Source organism: Gymnoscopelus braueri (genome assembly GCF_963280865.1).
Source record: "Gymnoscopelus braueri genome assembly, chromosome: 13".
NCBI lineage: Eukaryota > Metazoa > Chordata > Actinopteri > Myctophiformes > Myctophidae > Gymnoscopelus > Gymnoscopelus braueri.
The window spans coordinates 22,162,222-22,179,721 of NC_137615.1; the positions used below are offsets into that span (position 1 = coordinate 22,162,222).

A 17,500-nucleotide genomic window follows, 5' to 3' on the forward strand; every position below is an offset into this window, starting at 1 on the left:
GTAGGCCTAAGAATACTTTGAGGACTCTAACAGGAGCACTCATCAAAGGTTACTTCGACTATGCATGCACACCTCATGGTACCATAACACCACAAAGGCATTAAAAACAAGGCTCCAGACATCCCAAAACAAACTGGTAAAGCTACTTCTTGGCCTTACATCTACAACTCATTTAACCCCTGCTCACTTCTCTAGGGTCGGATGGCTCAGGGTAGAGGACAGAGTACAGCAACTTGCAGTGTGATTCCCTTCTCTCCTTAAACGAGCCGCTCTAAAGGAGCACTAACAGGTGACTGCAATTCGAAACTGGCCCCTGTAATAAAAGTCAAAGCCTAGCCCCCCCCCCCCCCGAACTGTTTACTGTACATATTTTAGTATAGTTTGTATTCAAACTGTTTATATGATGTTTTGCATAGTAGTGCATATTTGTCTGTCATTAATGTTTCGATTAATTGAGTACAAAGGACCCCAATGGAAACAAGCCATAGACTTTCTTGGGTTTAAAATCCTCTTAGCAGACCTTGTATTGAACTGTACTTTCCTGTGCTTTTTTTTTGCAAACTGCTAATAAAGTATTCAATCAATCAAAGAAACAAGCCACCAGGTGGCGCTTGTGTCTGCTTCCTGCCTAACCATTTCAGTGCTGGGGCTAGGGCCAGGCAGGAGCAATTCCTTGGGCAATGTGAGGAAATGAGAGGTGGAGCTAGAAGCGCTGATACGTCTTTCCCATGATATTTGTCTAATTTAGACACAGTTGAATAGAACAGTTGTTCAACGGAACAGTACCTGGTTAGTGTTCGTTTCCATGTTATATAACCAGGTGGAGGTCTTTGAGAGAGGAGTTGAGTGACGCATTGACTGATAAGCCTCCTTCTTAGTGACCCTCAACAAAATGACCAGGACACCTGCTGTGACAGAACAAAGCCTCTCTGTGATCTGATTAATGAAGTATTTCACCTTTTAGCATGATTTCTGTCCCTCAAATCCCTTAGGCATGCATCAGCTTATTATTGACTGCATGTGCACCTGGAAGGCAGGGGGAATTAGTTTAGCAAAGTGAAATGTGGTTGTTCAGCTATGGATATTCACAAGAATGATACATTAGATTTGTACGTCTCACTGTTTCTCTTCCACACAGTTAACTTGTCCATTCAAGACTTTCCATTCATGGTTCTTTCAGAGTTCATGTCCATAATGCCTCTGGGCCCCTTGTGTCTGTAGGGGGTCCGAGGGAGTCTGTGTGAGATTCGATAACAGGGAGCTCTGTTGTCAACCAACAGTCCACTGGGACATGGACACAGATGTCCAAAAAGAGTTTGTGTTTTCAGTGTGCAAATGTGATTGCTCTTCTTCTGCCAGGACAGTGAAGTACTTGTTTGCACTTTAAACAAAATGCACAGCGCAGATTAATAAAAAGCAATTTGGGAAATACATATCTAGATCAACACAACCATCATCAGCATCCAAATATACACAGAAGCCATACGAAACTAAAAACAACCATGATACACTAGGCATGACAATACATTAATTAGAGTGACATAACATTATGACCCAGGCACTGTAGTTGGGAGCATCAGGACAGAAAAGATTAAAAAACATTTCCGCACACTGGAATTAAATCTCCCTTTTTAACTGGCCATGTTTTGACATTTGTTCTCGTCAGTGTGTCAACAATATGGAATAGTTTTGTTTAGTACTGTGTGACAGCCTGCATGTGGAGTACACAGTTGCCTGGCTACTGAAGACTTCATTATCACTGTGCATATGACGCTTGTGTTCATCGATGTGAGTGCTCAAATGGCAATTTGTCTTTGCGGTATACGACAATTCCCATGGGTGACAGAGTCGACAGATCGTATTAGTTGGACATTTGAAACTTTGTTTTATCTTGTATTCCTTTGACTGGGTGTTGCCTGTGGAAATGTTTGCCCTTTTGATATCTTTGAATGCTACACATCATGTGCCACACTGCCACTTCAAAGCGTAATCTTATTTAACCCCGGTTGATCCAGCAGAGTGGCACAGTGGAGGACTGTGGTGACCCTGAGCAGCTCCCAGGAGTCTTTGTTTTGTGTGAGGACAGAAAATCTAATAACAGCCATTATGACAGAGATTTTAAAGAGACGGAGATGATCTTTATGAATCCAGTTTTTTTGTGCAACTGAAAGAATATGAAGCAAGGAATGTTTAAAACGGAGCATTTGACATGAAAAAGTTAATGTTCCCTGCTACAACCGCACAGGACTTGTTAATGTCAGTTGTAATGTATTTAAGTTGTCGTGCATGTGGATTTTTTTTTTGGGCGCAGCCCAGCTGCAGGGTGAAGGCAAGCATTGAAGTGCAACACATACAGGCTAGCTTTGTTTCTCATTGAGGTTTTCATAAGGGCAAAGTTTCAGCAAAACATCACCAAATGGCATTTTCAGGCTCTGGTGTGCTGTTTTTGTTTTTGAATGGAACTAGCAAGTTTGTTGCTCACATCAGTGAACACAATCTTCCCACATACCCAAGTACAAAAGTGCTACAATTATCTCCCTCTCCCCAAAGACAGGAAAAGGAAGGTAAATCGCAACAGCTTGTATTACATTTCCAGATCACTACTTGCTATCCTGTTTGCTTATGCTCTGCATGCCTCCCTTGCACTTTCCTGTTTAGGCAGTCCTTTGCTTGTCCTTTGCAGTCCTTGTTCATCTCCATTTTGTTTTCTCTTCACTAGTTTCTCCAAGCTGTGTCATTTCTGAATTATCTTCCCAGTATCCAATATCCATGCAACTTCCATCATGTTATGCAGCTGTAAGGGCTCGTTTAGTGGTTTAATTAAATGCTGGTATTCCGTGGGTAAGAATGTGCTGCCACATTAAATACAGTTGATACATTTCCTCATATATGTATATTGTGTAAGTCCAAACAAATGCATGTAACCACACTTGCCTAAATCCAGATTGCATGAAAATTGCTTTAGAAATATTCAACAAGCATTTAGATGGTGCAAATTTTGCCTAACCTGCTATAAACCAAGGCTGTTATATTTCAGACATCAGATTGGGAGAAGCATCAATGAATTGCCAGCACCCTGGAGAAGTAACGTTAGTGTGGACTGTGGAGGCGTTGGGTAGCATGGAGGTAAGCTCTAAAGCCCAGTAATGAAGTCTCACTCTGAATAAATAACTCGTTGGGAATATTCCATTAGCTCTGGCTGGTGGGATAAACAGTGCCTCTGTCTAATGTGTTTGTGGCTCCTGTAGACAGTATAGCACCCCCACACGGAGGTGCCCTATGACCTGTTCTGCACACAAAACTCCCTTCAGCCGCCCACCACCACTGCTACTGTATCTCCTTCATACCAGCTCAAAGCCGCACTCTGTCCACAGGCCAAATCCAATGCTTTCCAAATCCCTTGGCCATGTGAGTGAAATAACAGTGAGGCCCTGAAAATAGCACTTGGACTGCCCTTCTTCGCAATATCTCCTTTCGTTTCGTCATCCAGTCTGCGTAGTCCTCTTCCTCTAGTTCCTGACACCATCTCGCTGTCACTCTTTCCTAATCTGTCATATTTTGCCACAATTCATGTTCACAGTGTTGTTTTGTCTCTGCCCCATGCAGTGTCTTTTTTTAAATAACCTCTCAGCAACCTCTTCATAGCTGGACAAACAACCCAATTTATTAGGTTGTTGCTACTTTACTGGATCTCACTCCTGTGCGTCATTTCATTTCAAGACATGTGTACACACTCCCCACCAACACAGACACGCACACACTTGACTTTGTGTACAGGTCTCCTTTTACATGGGATATGCTATTCCCTATCAAGTCAACATGTTTATATTGCCAAACTTATGTTGTAGGATCAGAAACAACATAATTTCAACTGGAAACAGTGTGGGAAACAAAAATGTGGTTGTCCGAAGAAGTATAAGCATTTACTGAGCACCAGTACATCGCCTTTTCCTGTCATTTTGACAGGGAAGGGAGACGTGTGGAATCTAAGCATGCATTCCAGGGAGTTCACTCTTGGCCATGAAACCAAGCATCTTCATTCCAGTAAGAGCATTTTGGGTCTCTTAAAGTATGCCATTAGAGTCAGTCATGCTGTGTGCGCACGCACGTGTCACTCATTTAAATTGGTTCCCTCTCAGTTATGAATAATGTCCTTTTGCATAAAGGACATCATGAACATGTCACTGTGACCTATAGTGGAGTTTCATTGGAACTCATTAGGTCCATTAGTACACACTGTCTCATAGCAAATGCACAGCCTTATCAACGCAGTGAGCTGCATGTCAACAGCACAGCCTTAATCCAGTTAATCCCAAACACATTCCCCAATTTACACGACACAACTCTCTTCTTCTCTATCCCTCACACTCCATGTCCTGTCCAGTCCATCTCTCTCTCTCTCTCTCTCTCTCTCTCTCTCTCTCTCTCTCTCTCTCTCTCTCTCTCTCTCTCTCTCTCTCTCTCTCTGCCCCTCTCAGCACAAATCTCTCATTCACAAATAGAGGCCAAAAGAGGCTCAGCTGATGGAATGAGATTATGTTTTTTTTTCTTCTTCTGATTACAATTCAACACCAGCTTAGAGATAGACACAAAAATACATGCAGTCCCTCCCCCTCTCCATTCCATCCTCTACTCACCCTCTCCCTCACTCACGTTGTCCCCTCCCCTCCTGTGGCTCTGCCCCTCCCCTTTCCTCTCCTCCCCACTAGATCTAAGGACGCCTCTCATTCACTCCTGCTACACAGGTTGTGTGAGGGAGGGAAAGAGAGGGAGAGAGAGAACATACACTACAGACGGTCAAATAGAAGTGAGAGAGGCGAGACAGACAGACAGACAGACAGACAGACAGACAGACAGACAGAGAGAGAGAGAGATAGAGAGAGAGATAGAGAGAGAGAGAGAGAGAGTTGAATTGTGAGAGGGAGAAAGAGAGGGACAGAGATAAACAGGTTCAGGAAGAGAGAGAAAAACAGTTCATTTTCAGTTTTTGAAGAGAAGCCAAGGTAGAAGAGGTAGAGGAGAGAGAGGGAAGAGGAGAGAAAGAAGGGGAGTTTTCAGCAGTGGGACTATACCCAGCAAGTGGGAGCTGATCATCGGTAGCAACCCCCTCTCCACTTGGTGTCAGATCCCCAGAAGCCACAGCCATGGATCCCCATGTGTCAACTCAAGTTGAGGGGGAGCGCAAGGAGAGGAAGAAGATCCAGTTCGCAGCCATGGAGCCCCATGTGTCAATTCAGGATGAGGGGGAGCGCAAGGAGAGGAAGAAGATCCAGTTCGCGGCCACGGAGTCCTCCGATGAGGAAACTCAGGATGAGGGGGAGCACAAGGAGAGGAAGAAGATCCAGTTTGCTGTCCAATCCTCTGCACCCCCGAACCTGGACCCTCGGCAAGTGGAGATGGTGAGTGCAACACACCGTGTAGGCCTGAGAAATCTATTATAATGTAGCATATATTGCACAGTGTTGCACATGCAACATCACCAGTTTCTTTTTTATTAACGAACTTCCCTGTATCATAAGTCTCTTACAGCCAGTATTGTCTTTTATTTTAGTTTTAGTTTTGCTTCTTTACTTTTTGGAAGATTATCACTTCCTTATTGGCCATATATTTCCATTACAGTAGACAGCATCCCATAGGATGTATTTTAGTTGTGTCTTGTTTTGTTTTCGTCCTTTTCGACATCTCTATCCGTTGATCTAGCTGGCTCGATCTCTCAACACAGTTGAGAAATTATGATGACATTTCCCTCCAATGGCTTCCTCTTGGTCCCTCACTCCTCTCATCTTGGCCTAATTAACTATGTGACATTGACACAAAAGTCAACACAGGAGTCGCTCTTTTGTAACTGGGCCCCAACATCGATCCCCCCATGTCCCTTCCTTTGGGAGTCGGTGCTGTCACGCAACCGTCACGTTAATGATTACTTTTCTTGACTGTGTTGTGTTGTCTTTTATTATCTGTCACTGTTTCACCATGTGAGTTTATCAATGCAACCCCCTGTCCCATTTTTCCCTCTCTCTCTCTCTCTCTTGCCAGAAAAGCTGTACTATGACCAGATGTGACCTTTATGGTGTGCGCCATGTGAGCGTAGTTGTGTGTCTAGGTGAGACAACTAGAGATCCTTAACTCTTGGCATCTGTCGCCTCTGTGACTATAATTTCAGTCCAGCAGAAAGTGGGTCAAAGTAAAAATCGGTTGATGCTGAGGAAGATCGAGGCCAATGGCTCGGAGACCCCAAGGAGACTTGGGGGGAGAAGCAAAAAGAGAGCGGTATGAAGGAAGGCAGAGAGAGAGAGACAGAGACAGAGAGAGAGAGAGAGGCACAACCTGTTCTTTATGTTCACCTATCTGGTGTCATCTCCCAAAGTAGTTGTCCTCGTTCTAGAATTCTCTCCTACAGAGGCTGTCTCAGAACTAGGATGACCCAGCAGCTACATCTGCTCCTCTGACTGATGGCCAGACCTGGGATGTTGTCTGGAGATCCACTTAATGACACAGTTAAACGCACAGACATGCATGCACACACACGCGCACACACACACACACACACACACACACACACACACACACACACACACACACACACACACACACACACGCGCACACACACACACACGCACGCACACACGCACGCACGCGCACGCACGCACGCACGCACACGCACACACACACACTGTCAAGTACTGTTACTCTCTCTCTGTCTCTCTCTCTCTCTCTCTCTCTCTCTCTCTCTCTCTCTCTCTCTCTCTCTCTCGCTCTCTCTCTCTCGTGCATCTCTCTCTCTGATCTCTATTGTCATTTCCAAGAAGCCACTGGCTATCAGTCTATATGTGAGCTCCTTCCCCCACTGGGAAATGTGTTCTTCTTCGTAGGTAACAATTAGCTAGTCATATTTCGGGGGCTTTGTCCTCTTTTACCCTTCGGCTCATTGTAACTAGCTTGTGTTTACAGAAGCGCCCTGCTCAGCACTGGGCCGGTTGCTGCTGCAACAGTGGGGTCAGCCAGTTTATTCGCTGCAGACAGGTCCACCTGTATACTTAACTGTGCTATCTATAGAAAGTACAAAGCTATTCAGTCTCAGGTACTGTATGCTACTGGCGATATCTTGGGTGTAGTTTGGGATGAGATGTATACATTTCTTTGTGTGTGTGTGTGTGTGTGTGTCTGTGAGTGTGTGTGTGTGTGGGGGACACAGCGAGTTTGTTTGTGTGTGTGCATAACATGTTTGCATGTGGGCGGAGGTCATTTGAAACATTGAAACAAAGGCCCCTCAGGGAGGGTGGGAAACAGAGGGGGTGTATAGGAGAGGATGTGTTTAACTTTATGTGCATTTTCCAGCAGATAAAATCTACCAGGGCCTGAGTGGGCGTCTCCATAGACACTGGGGGGCATTTCTTAAGCCTAAGTTATACTTAGTTGTGTGGGGGTGTCGCTCACCGAAAATAGCCGATCTATAGGCTCACAATGTGTCGCACCATGATGCGTTGTCGAGTTTGTCGATCTGTCTCTGCAGATCACTGTCACGCAACAAAGCATAAATCACGCCTTAGCGACAGTTACGCATTTTGTTCCAATACCCTCCCAAAGCAATTAATGTCAACCGCAAAATGTGAAACAACGCAGTGGTATTTTTGCTAATAAGTTGCGGTTGACTCTACCCTTTGCCTCTGAATATGTTGCTCAATCAGTAACTTCTTCCCCTTGTTTATGTCCGTGAACGACGAAACCACATAAACTCCTAAAGCATAGGACTACCACAGGGATTGTTACCATGGAGACTGGCTCACACAGCCATGTCGCCCCCAACCTCACAGTTAACATTTGAAAGGTCAGTCACTTAATGGACAGTTCTGGTTGTCTGGTCCTCCATTTGTACTGAAGCTGAATGTGTGAATTGTTGCTTCTGGGGGTTGCTAATGCTAGAGAGAGACAGCCGTACCTCACGCCCACTCAGTGCCCTACAAGTGTGTGTGTGTGTGTGTGTGTGTGTGTGTGTGTGTGTGTGTGTGTGTGTGTGTGTGTGTGTGTGTGTGTGTGTGTGTGTGTGTGTGTGTGTGTGTGTGTGTGTGTGTGTGTGTGTGTGTGTGTACAATGCATAAGCATAACACTCCTGAACAATGCACTGAACAATATGTGCTAATCATCTGCGCTGGGTGTTCTCCACTCTTGAGAGGTGTCTCTGGGGAATTAATGAATGTCATCATCCTCTGGTTCCATAACAACACAGAGGCAGCACGTGGCTATGTTTACCACCCCTACCAATCAGCAGCGGCCCACCCACCCGCCGCTTCATGCTTTGTAACTGGTTTTGTGGTAATGTGCGTACTGGAGTGAGATCAGGGTCATTGTGCAGACATAACCCTGATTCCTTCCATGTCTGCCACCCTATGGACTCAGCACAGGCAGACAGGCATGCCTTTCTCCCCCCCCCCCCCACCTCTCCCTCCCTCTCTCTTTTCCCCCTCTGTGTCTCTCTGTCTCACACTCATGAATTGATAGGAAATTCAAACGGTCTAGGGATGTCAAAGGGAAGCAGAGGGCATCCGTGCCACACCTTCCTAGAAGGTGACCATTTCTAAATTAATCTACTTCAGGATGGAGGAAATCTGGCCCCGGGCTTCCCATCTCCTGTTTAGACGTCACACAACGACCTTTAGTGCGGCGTGTGTTTGTGGGTAAACATTATCACTCTGTGGGACTGTCAACATTCAGTCCTAGCCAGAACATCTTGTCGGATGGCATAAAGCATGCTGGGACTGAAGGAAGGAGGGGAACGATGTGATCTTTCGGCTGAAGGTGTTCCTCTGCATGCAGCACAGACAGGCACAGGGGAATGTCAGTGCCGTTGGTTCACCAGAGGCGATTCAGCGTCTCTCCACCACAGATCTGTTGATCTGTGGTGAACCGCGGTGGCTGATGATGTTTGCTCAACCCACAGTAAATTGAATTGGCAAAGAAATGTAATTGGCCTGGTAGAAGGACCACAGAGTTTAATTACATCTTGGATATAAACAGTAAATCTCTGCATGTCCCTCCCCAGTTAACAGTCCAAGTGTGTTTTGAAAGGCAACCCCCCCCCCCACCTCTGACACATGGACTCTGTCTGTCTTAAAAACACTGTGTCCTTACTTTACGACTGCCCTGGTTCCCAAACAGAGAACTTGCTTAGCCTCTGTTTGTGAGAAAGTACAAGTTGTACAAATGTGTTGAGCTGTGTCACAATTTAAAATGTGACACCGCTTTACAAACTTCTGTTCATAGCCATCACGTAGTCCTAATGTACGCTGTTGTATAACAAACAGTTACTACAGCATAGTGAGCATACTGTCTATTTCATCTCTTTCTGTGCATGCACATATGTACGTGTGTGTGTGTGTGTGTGTGTGTGTGTGTGTGTGTGTGTGTGTGTGTGTGTGTGTGTGTGTGTGTGTGTGTGTGTGTGTGTGTGTGTGTGTGTGTGTGTGTGTGTGTGTGTGTGTGTGTGTGTGTGTGTGTGTGTGTGTGTGTGTGTGTGTGTGTGTGTATATGTATCTGTGCACAGTGTAGTGGTTTGTGTGTCCGCATGTGTTGTATAAACAGCTCAAGCAAAAATATTGAAGTGAGTTATTTGATGATACTGTATACAGTCATCTGAAGATGAACGATGAAGCATGTTGTACCTCACAAGCATGGGGGCTCCTTTTGCCCAGCACAGGTATGCACTGCTGAAACCCACCACCTTAACAGGCTACTGTTATGGTCAACAAACCAAACAACAAACAAACCATACCGTAATTTGGTGTCATATAGTCCCACTTATACTCGTTATTGTTAATGAAGTTAATTTATCCCATGCACTAGCTACCAAGCGCGAGTTATTCCTTTCTACACCCTCATTCAGCTGTATTATAGTACCTTGCACTGTGCACTAGCTACCATTTATTAGAACCATATATTCCTATAGCACCAAGCACGCACGCACGCACGCACACACACACACACACACACACACACACACACACACACACACACACACACACACACACACACACAGACACACACACACACACACACACACACTCACACACACACACACACACACACACACACACACACACACACACACACACACACACACACACACACACACACACACACACACACACACACACACACACACGCGCACACACACACACACACACACACACACACGTTGGCACGTTATTATCCACGTTGGCACAAAGAGACCAGCAGCAGTAACTGTCCTTTAGAGGCCCTTCAGCCTATGTCCTCTGCTTCAACAACAACAATAACATCAACAGCAGCAGCAGCTAAATCTCTGATCAGAACAGAGGTTTATAGGAGGATTAGGACCTCATGTCTCAGTCAACGACAGCAGCAGAGGAGGGAGATGAGAGCAGACATAAAGACCGGGAAAGTCTGGAGCTGTCCTGTAACTGGATTTCACACTCAGTGAATCAGCAAGTTCTGCATTGTTCTGGGTGAGATTCGAGACTCCATAGCAAATTATACAGTATGTCCCTCATGTCATTTGGTTTTGGGGTCAGTAGCTGCTAGCTTGCTGATGCATCCACTATCCCCATCCCTGTCCGTCAAAGCCCGGGGATGGATGTACTGGCTGACGTAGGTGTATTGAGAGGAGTGGTGATCCATGACTCAAAACAAATGGGATTGGTCTTTATCCCTGTTTCATCAACACAGGGAAGACATGACATTATGTTATGGCCTCTGCGTCTGTTGTAATCTTTGATTTTCATCACAGAGCGATTTATCTGCATGCCCCCTTAATGGACTTGCACAGGGTCATTTTCAATGTTTAGTAGAAGGGCCAGGCGATGTCATAACAAGAGATACACTTTTGAATGCACATATTCATTGGATGAGTCAGGTTTCAAGGCAGTTTTACAGGTTTCACGTGTTTTTACTGCTTAAATGTGCAGAACATTTATTTTAAAACGACTAATGATAAATAATCATTATTGATTTAGAAATATTGAAGACCAAGTAATCAAGTCACTATTATGCAAGTTATAGTATGTATAGTAGTATAGTAGTAAGTTACTATTAAGTCAGTATAACCTTATAACCTTTATATCAATTGGAGGGTGAGTCTGAAGTAAAGTCCCAAGTTGTGTTTTGGACAAATAAAGTCTCAAGTCAGAAAGGAGATGTCAAGTCCTCAAGTCTCAACGGTAGCTTTTTTAAAGTAAAAAAAATAATTCATCAACAAATAGGATCCTTGTACTAACACAGGGGTTCTCAACCTTTTCAGGCCGCGAACCCGCCAAATAATCATATTTGAACTGTCCCCCCACCCTGATAAGCACTTGGAATTGTAGGAGCTGAGGCATTACACTAGTTTGACTTGATTCCACAGATAGACATTGTGAAAATAGCTGATCTATAAGCTCACAATGCTTCGCGTTGCGAGGGGTTGTGAGCTTGTAGATCAGCTATTTTCATAATTTGTGCCTCTTTCTTATATTATTTGACATATAATCATTATTTGTCCAATGATTGACCAGTTTTTATAGTAAAGTTGATTACTTTTGATGCAGTAATGGTCTTTTTTCATTTAATTAAATTTCCTTTATTTTCCCCACTTTTTAAGGTATTAAAAAAAAGTCCTTAAATTGTCACTTCACCGTCATCTGGGGACCCCCCAAAAATCATGTGGGGACCCCCCTGGGGTTTTATTTATTAACAAATTATTTCCATATCTCAAAGAGGAGAGATGGGGGCTACAATAGCGTCAGCGTGCAACACATTTTGATCCTATGACTATGATCTTCCTCAGACAATGCTACCTGAGGTTCAGTTACATTTTCAGTTACGATTCAATTAAATGTTTCTGAACCAAGCAGAAACTTTAATACATGGCCATACACTGTTGATCAGGAGCAGCAGGGGACAACTGTGGTGTGTGTGTGTAGTGTAGTGTGTGTAGTGTGTGTAGTGTGGGCCAGACAGCAAACATCACATACATATCATCCTCCCTGTACTGTTAGTTTGAAGGTCGGGGGCTGGCTAATGTTATCACCCAGACACATCAGAAGATAATGCTGTTTTGTTGGGTGTTCTGAAATACACTGTCAACAACATCCAATGTTGTAATAGAATGCTCAATTTTACTCTTGGCATTAGGATGATATTGGCAAAATGTCATGGGAAGCTTCACAATATATTGGGCAGATGTGTGTGTGTGTGTGTGTGTGTGTGTGTGTGTGTGTGTGTGTGTGTGTGTGTGTGTGTGTGTGTGTGTGTGTGTGTGTGTGTGTGTGTGTGTGTGTGTGTGTCTGACTCACAAGCTAGCTACTGTAGCAATCCTTACCAAAGTGTGTGTGTGTGTGTGTGTGTGTGTGTGTGTGTGTGTGTGTGTGTGCGCGCGCATGCACGTGCACACTGAAAATGTATAATAATAATTTTAGGCCAGAGAATATACAGTATCTCAAATAAATGTTGGGAAGAATATATATATATATTGGGAAAAATATATGATGCTTTCTCAGCATCAAACACAAAGAGCTTAGGGATACAGCAACCGCATATAATACCTTTCTCCATTTTACCACCTTTGAGTAAACAAGAAGTTGTTATTGAGCCCTCATGGTAACAATACCCTCCGCTTGAACCTGACTCTTGACCTATGGCAGTGTCCATTGTGGGTATCCGGTGGCCCATTGTTCAGACATCGTAATTGTCTGAAAATGTTTAGGTTGGTGTGAGATTACGGAAAGGGTTAGGTTTAGGCTCAGTTATAATGAGCGCTATCGGACCAATGGTGATACAGAACAGTGGGCTGTCGGACTAATAGCATTTTCCCTTTGGCGACTGCAATCTTTGCAGTCACCTTGCTGTACACCCTCTCTAAAAGTTTGGATTGGCACATCTCCTGTTGCCCCTTAGCCCCATGTGAGGCTTCAGTTTGCATCTTGGCCTAGCACAGGGGACTTCAACAGGGGGTCCGGGACCTCTAGGGGGTCCTCAGAGTTACTACAGGGGGTCTGCCAAATCTCATGTGTGATAGGATGTTTCTTTTTTCACATTAACCACTTGAACCCTATTATCCCTATTCTGAAGAGAACAAGCTTACAACGACCTCACGCTGCGAGGCGTTGTGAGCTTGTAGATCGGCTATTTTTGGCAAAGAGGCATAGATGTAGAGGCAAAAAAGAGCAGACCAAGTAAAAAACAAAAGTTTAATCTGAAACACAATTTTATACAATATAGAGGGGGTCCCTTCTTCATCAGTTTCTCAGCTAGGGGGTCCTTGGGCTGAAAAAAACCCTGGCCTGGCAGGTGGCTCCCTGTCATCACATGGTGTCACTCATCATCACCGCTCCTCCTCCACATCATCTGATAGCTGTGTTACTGCAGCAGAGGCGTTCCTCCCACAGCCCCCCCCCCCCCCTCCTGCTACTAGCAACTAACTACACAAGTGGTGGGGGTTTGGGCGATTATAGGAGAGAGATGGGTGGTGGTGAATGGGCAAAGTGTGATATAATTCTGCCACTGGGTACGGAATAATTACATTAACTATTTGGAGGTCATCGGAGAGCCCCTCCAGATGCTCCCGACTCCATCTGTTTGTTCAGTGAGCCACTGGTGGGGTCAGAGGTCACTCCGTATGTGTCACATTAATGTCGGCCGAGATGGAGAGAACCGAGGCATCTCGCTCCGTGGAACTTCTGGCATTACAAAGAGGCCATTCTTTTAAATTGGAACGAGCATTCCCTGCAGATTACGGCAGACTCGCTGGGGTTATTATTTGAAGTTTTCACATCCTTGAAACTCTTTGTACAAAGTTGTGGTGTTGTTTATACTCATCAAGTCCTCTTGAAATCTGCCTGGAGCCTGGAGGCACTGCTGTTTCTGTCTGTTAGATGTGATTGAGTGTAACTGTGTCTGACAAAGGTGTTTGTCACATGATCGGCCGCTTGCCTTTGGATGTTCATATAGGATAGATTGGTCAGAGGACAACATGGTGGTCTGGTACTGTATACCCCAATTGTATAGCCTATATGTTTATGCCTGTAAAGGACTAATCCCAGATGAGTACTATTGAGCTGTCGTTTCAGCAATATGAAGCTTTCTCAAAAGCATGAACCATAGTGCTGTAAAGACGGTTTCATAGTGCTGATGTAGAATTATTGTTAGCTATATTCATATCGGCCTTCCTGTCCTAAGATAATCAGAATTGATATGGACCTTGACCTGCTGACATCTAAAATTAATTAGTTTCAAAATGTCCCATGCAGTGTTTTCAAATCCCCACGCAACATGGCATGCGCATCTGGCTGTGTGCTGGCCGGGGCATCAAATCATTACCCCTGCCTCTGACTCTGGACGTGCATGGCCCGTCTGATCAGTCATGGCTGTACAAGACCATTTTTATGTAATTGTTTCATCTGAAACCTGGCTAATATGTTCTGAACAAGGATATTAGCATTGATGGTTATAATGAATAGACCGTAGGACTGACTGACACAAAAAGGGCAGGGGTGTCGCAAACTTTATGAAACATTAAGTTTAGCATGTATAGTATGTGCTTCTCTCTTCATCAGTTCATCGCTAGATGTCTTTCAGATTTATGATAGTGCTACTAGACCTAATCTGAAATGTCCTGAAAAGAATCTCTATTTTATCTCATCCTAACCTAACCTAACCAATGTTCCTCATAAATACAGTGCACAGCTGCTTCTGTTTTGATATTATGACATGATATTAGTGACCACTGTGTTGTTGCCACAGTTAGAAATACAAAAATTCCCAAAAACCAAGCCATAAATCATTATAAAGCCTGATCATGAAACATTTAATGGACCAAGGGTTTTTTCATGACCTGTTTTACTTTGATTGGTAGAAAAGTAACCTGACTGCTGCTGTTGAAAATTCCAGGAAATTATTTTATGATGATGGTTTTACTGACATTGTTAACAAACATGCAAAAGTACAGAGTAAAAGACCAAAACATTGTGTAGTTCTGCCAGATTTATCCAAGTCACTTCATGAGCGCAATCTGGCATGGGCCATGATTTGCAATTAGAAAAGCCAAAGCTGATCATGCTCTCACTGAAACGTCAAACAATCAAAACAATTCTTTGAAATTTTGGAAGACTATTAAATCCTTTGCTGGAAATAAAAATGGCATAGAGCTTCCCCCATGAATTGTTTCCCTAATTGTTTCCCTAATGGTTGTTGATGGTCATGTCATGCCTTTAGTTTGAATCTGGTTACAGATTTAGAGGTGCATAAAGCCCTCAAACTTTTAGATGCTAGAAAAAAGGCAGGTCCTGATAACTTGGAGCCTTATACTTTCTAAAGCTAGCAGCTGGTTTTATAGTACCACCCAATACGATGATACATTTTGGCTGGACCTGCAAAGACCAAGCCAATAGATGCAAATGTCATTGGCTGAGTGATGCAAAAGTCTATGGTTGCTTCTGGTTCGTGAACGAGCAGCTTGGTTGTCTGCCTCGAGTGAAGTTTACGGACCTAAAACTGAACGTTGGAGCACTCCACCAGTTATAGGGAAGGAAGTGGAAACATATGGTCGCCAATTGATAAAATAACGTGTAAAAATGATGTAAACCACTGCAAAACAGTGGTTTACATCATCTATTGATAATAATTGTTAACAGTGGTGTGAAACGCTGCGCTCAAGTCCAACAAGACATACGGAACTGTCACCAGTAAAAGGAAATTTGTGCCTCTAAAGTGCTTTCTCTCTGTAGGTGCTGTCAAAATGTTCATTAAAATCTTTCAAAGATATTATTGTTTGTCATGGCTGACAGAGGTTGTAACAAGATTACTTTTCCAGATTATATTTTTATGAATGGGAAAATTGTATGGAAATAAATATAAAATATATATTAAATATAAAATCCTGTCATGCATACAGTTTTACCTCTCCACAGAAATCCACCAGCAAATCACCTCAAATAAGCTGCTACCGTCAGGAACTGAGATGACATCATATCTCTCGTTGCTGCATGTTTTCATTTTTTTCTTTATTATTGGGTCTTCAGCACACATGAAAAAAAAGCTGTGAACAGATGTCAGTTGTTTGCACATAATGTTATCTGTCTTCTATAAAATGCGTCGTGCTCAACCAACTGAAATTGAGTTTACAAAGCATTTCAGACCTGTGTGACTGTGTGTTTGCTCTTGGCAGAAGCGTTTCTGTGGCACTAATGCCTCTTAACAGAAAAAAACAAAAGAAGGAATCTCAGGTCACACGCAGGCCGGGGATTAGTTTTCACCTTATTGAGTTATTGCACTTACGGCTATAGCGTGCATTTAGCGCCACATAAGGTTCAACCACTTCATATTGTGAGGATCCCAGAAGTACAAAGAGGAGGGTGGATCTGCGCCTGCCTTTAATTGAGTTTCACTGTCTTGAGTTCAGAAGGCCCAAGATCACGACCGCAGCCAATGACTGAAGCTGCAGTATCGCACTCCTACCTGAGAAGGACAGAATAGAGATGAAAGAAGAAGAGGACAGACAGAGAGAGGGAAGGAGGGGCGGGGGGCTTAACCACTTAAACGAATGTTCACCTATTATGACTTGCCCAGAATAGGAGTGCAAGGGTTCAAGTGTTTTAATTGGAAAATGGAAAGAGACAGAGAAAATATAAGCAGGACGGGTATTGCACAACTTGCTTATGAGAGCAATACTCTGAAGGCTAGCCTCAATCTTTTAAACTTGAACCTGAGCGTCCCCATTCTGGGCTTTGTCATAATAGGCGAACATTTGGTGAAAATAGGAGAACATTCAGTGTAAATAGCCAAGCTATTGTGAGCTTGTAAATTGGACCCCTGGGGGACCAAATTCAAATAAGTAGGCTATATAGGGTTTAAGTGGGTATGGCATTCCTGTTTTATTTTGATAGACAGGAATGAAAGAGAATATGACATGGAAGGTAGGTCAGGAGTGCGTGAGTCTTGCAGACATATATGCGAGTGGTGGTTTGTATCTAGTCCTACCCCTTATTTCTTATTGTTATTTATCAATCCAATAACATTTAGAAAAACAATTAAAGAATCAAAATCTATGTAATGAAAATGGAATGACTATGGAAACAAGAAACAAACAGTAACAAAAAGTAACTTATTGTGTTCATCTTCAGAGCTCATTGTAATATCCTTTCAATATGTTGTTTTTATACATTTTCTTAAACTTGATAAATGTACTGCAATTCTTCAGTTCTTCACTATGGTGTTCCATAATTCCACACCTTTAACTGTAATACAGTGAAGCTTTGAATTTGTTCTTACTTTTAGATTTTTTAAACATATACTTTCCTCTTCAGTCATCCATTGAAACGAATACAAGAATGCTCGCCCCAAAACACGCTCACCCTGGGTCAAATCCGGCGACCTCGGAACGGTCACCACCAGATATTGCTAAACCTCAGTAAATCTATTTCTAAATCTAACCTTATTCCTAAACTTACCCTCAGTAAAACTATGCCTAAATCTAACCTTATTCCTAACCTTA

At 43.5% G+C, this 17,500-nt stretch overlaps 1 protein-coding gene across 1 annotated transcript in view; it reads left to right on the forward strand.

Annotated features, from left to right (window-relative positions):
- The first annotated feature begins 4,746 nt into the window (after positions 1–4,746).
- ppp1r1b (protein phosphatase 1, regulatory (inhibitor) subunit 1B) overlaps positions 4,747–17,500 on the forward strand; it is a 25,982-nt gene continuing 13,228 nt past the window's right edge. Inside the window, exon 1 of the mRNA XM_080447756.1 lies at positions 4,747–5,399. Coding sequence (XP_080303882.1) covers positions 5,145–5,399 — 255 coding nt within the window. The 5' untranslated portion in view covers positions 4,747–5,144. The remainder of the gene's footprint in view (positions 5,400–17,500) is intronic.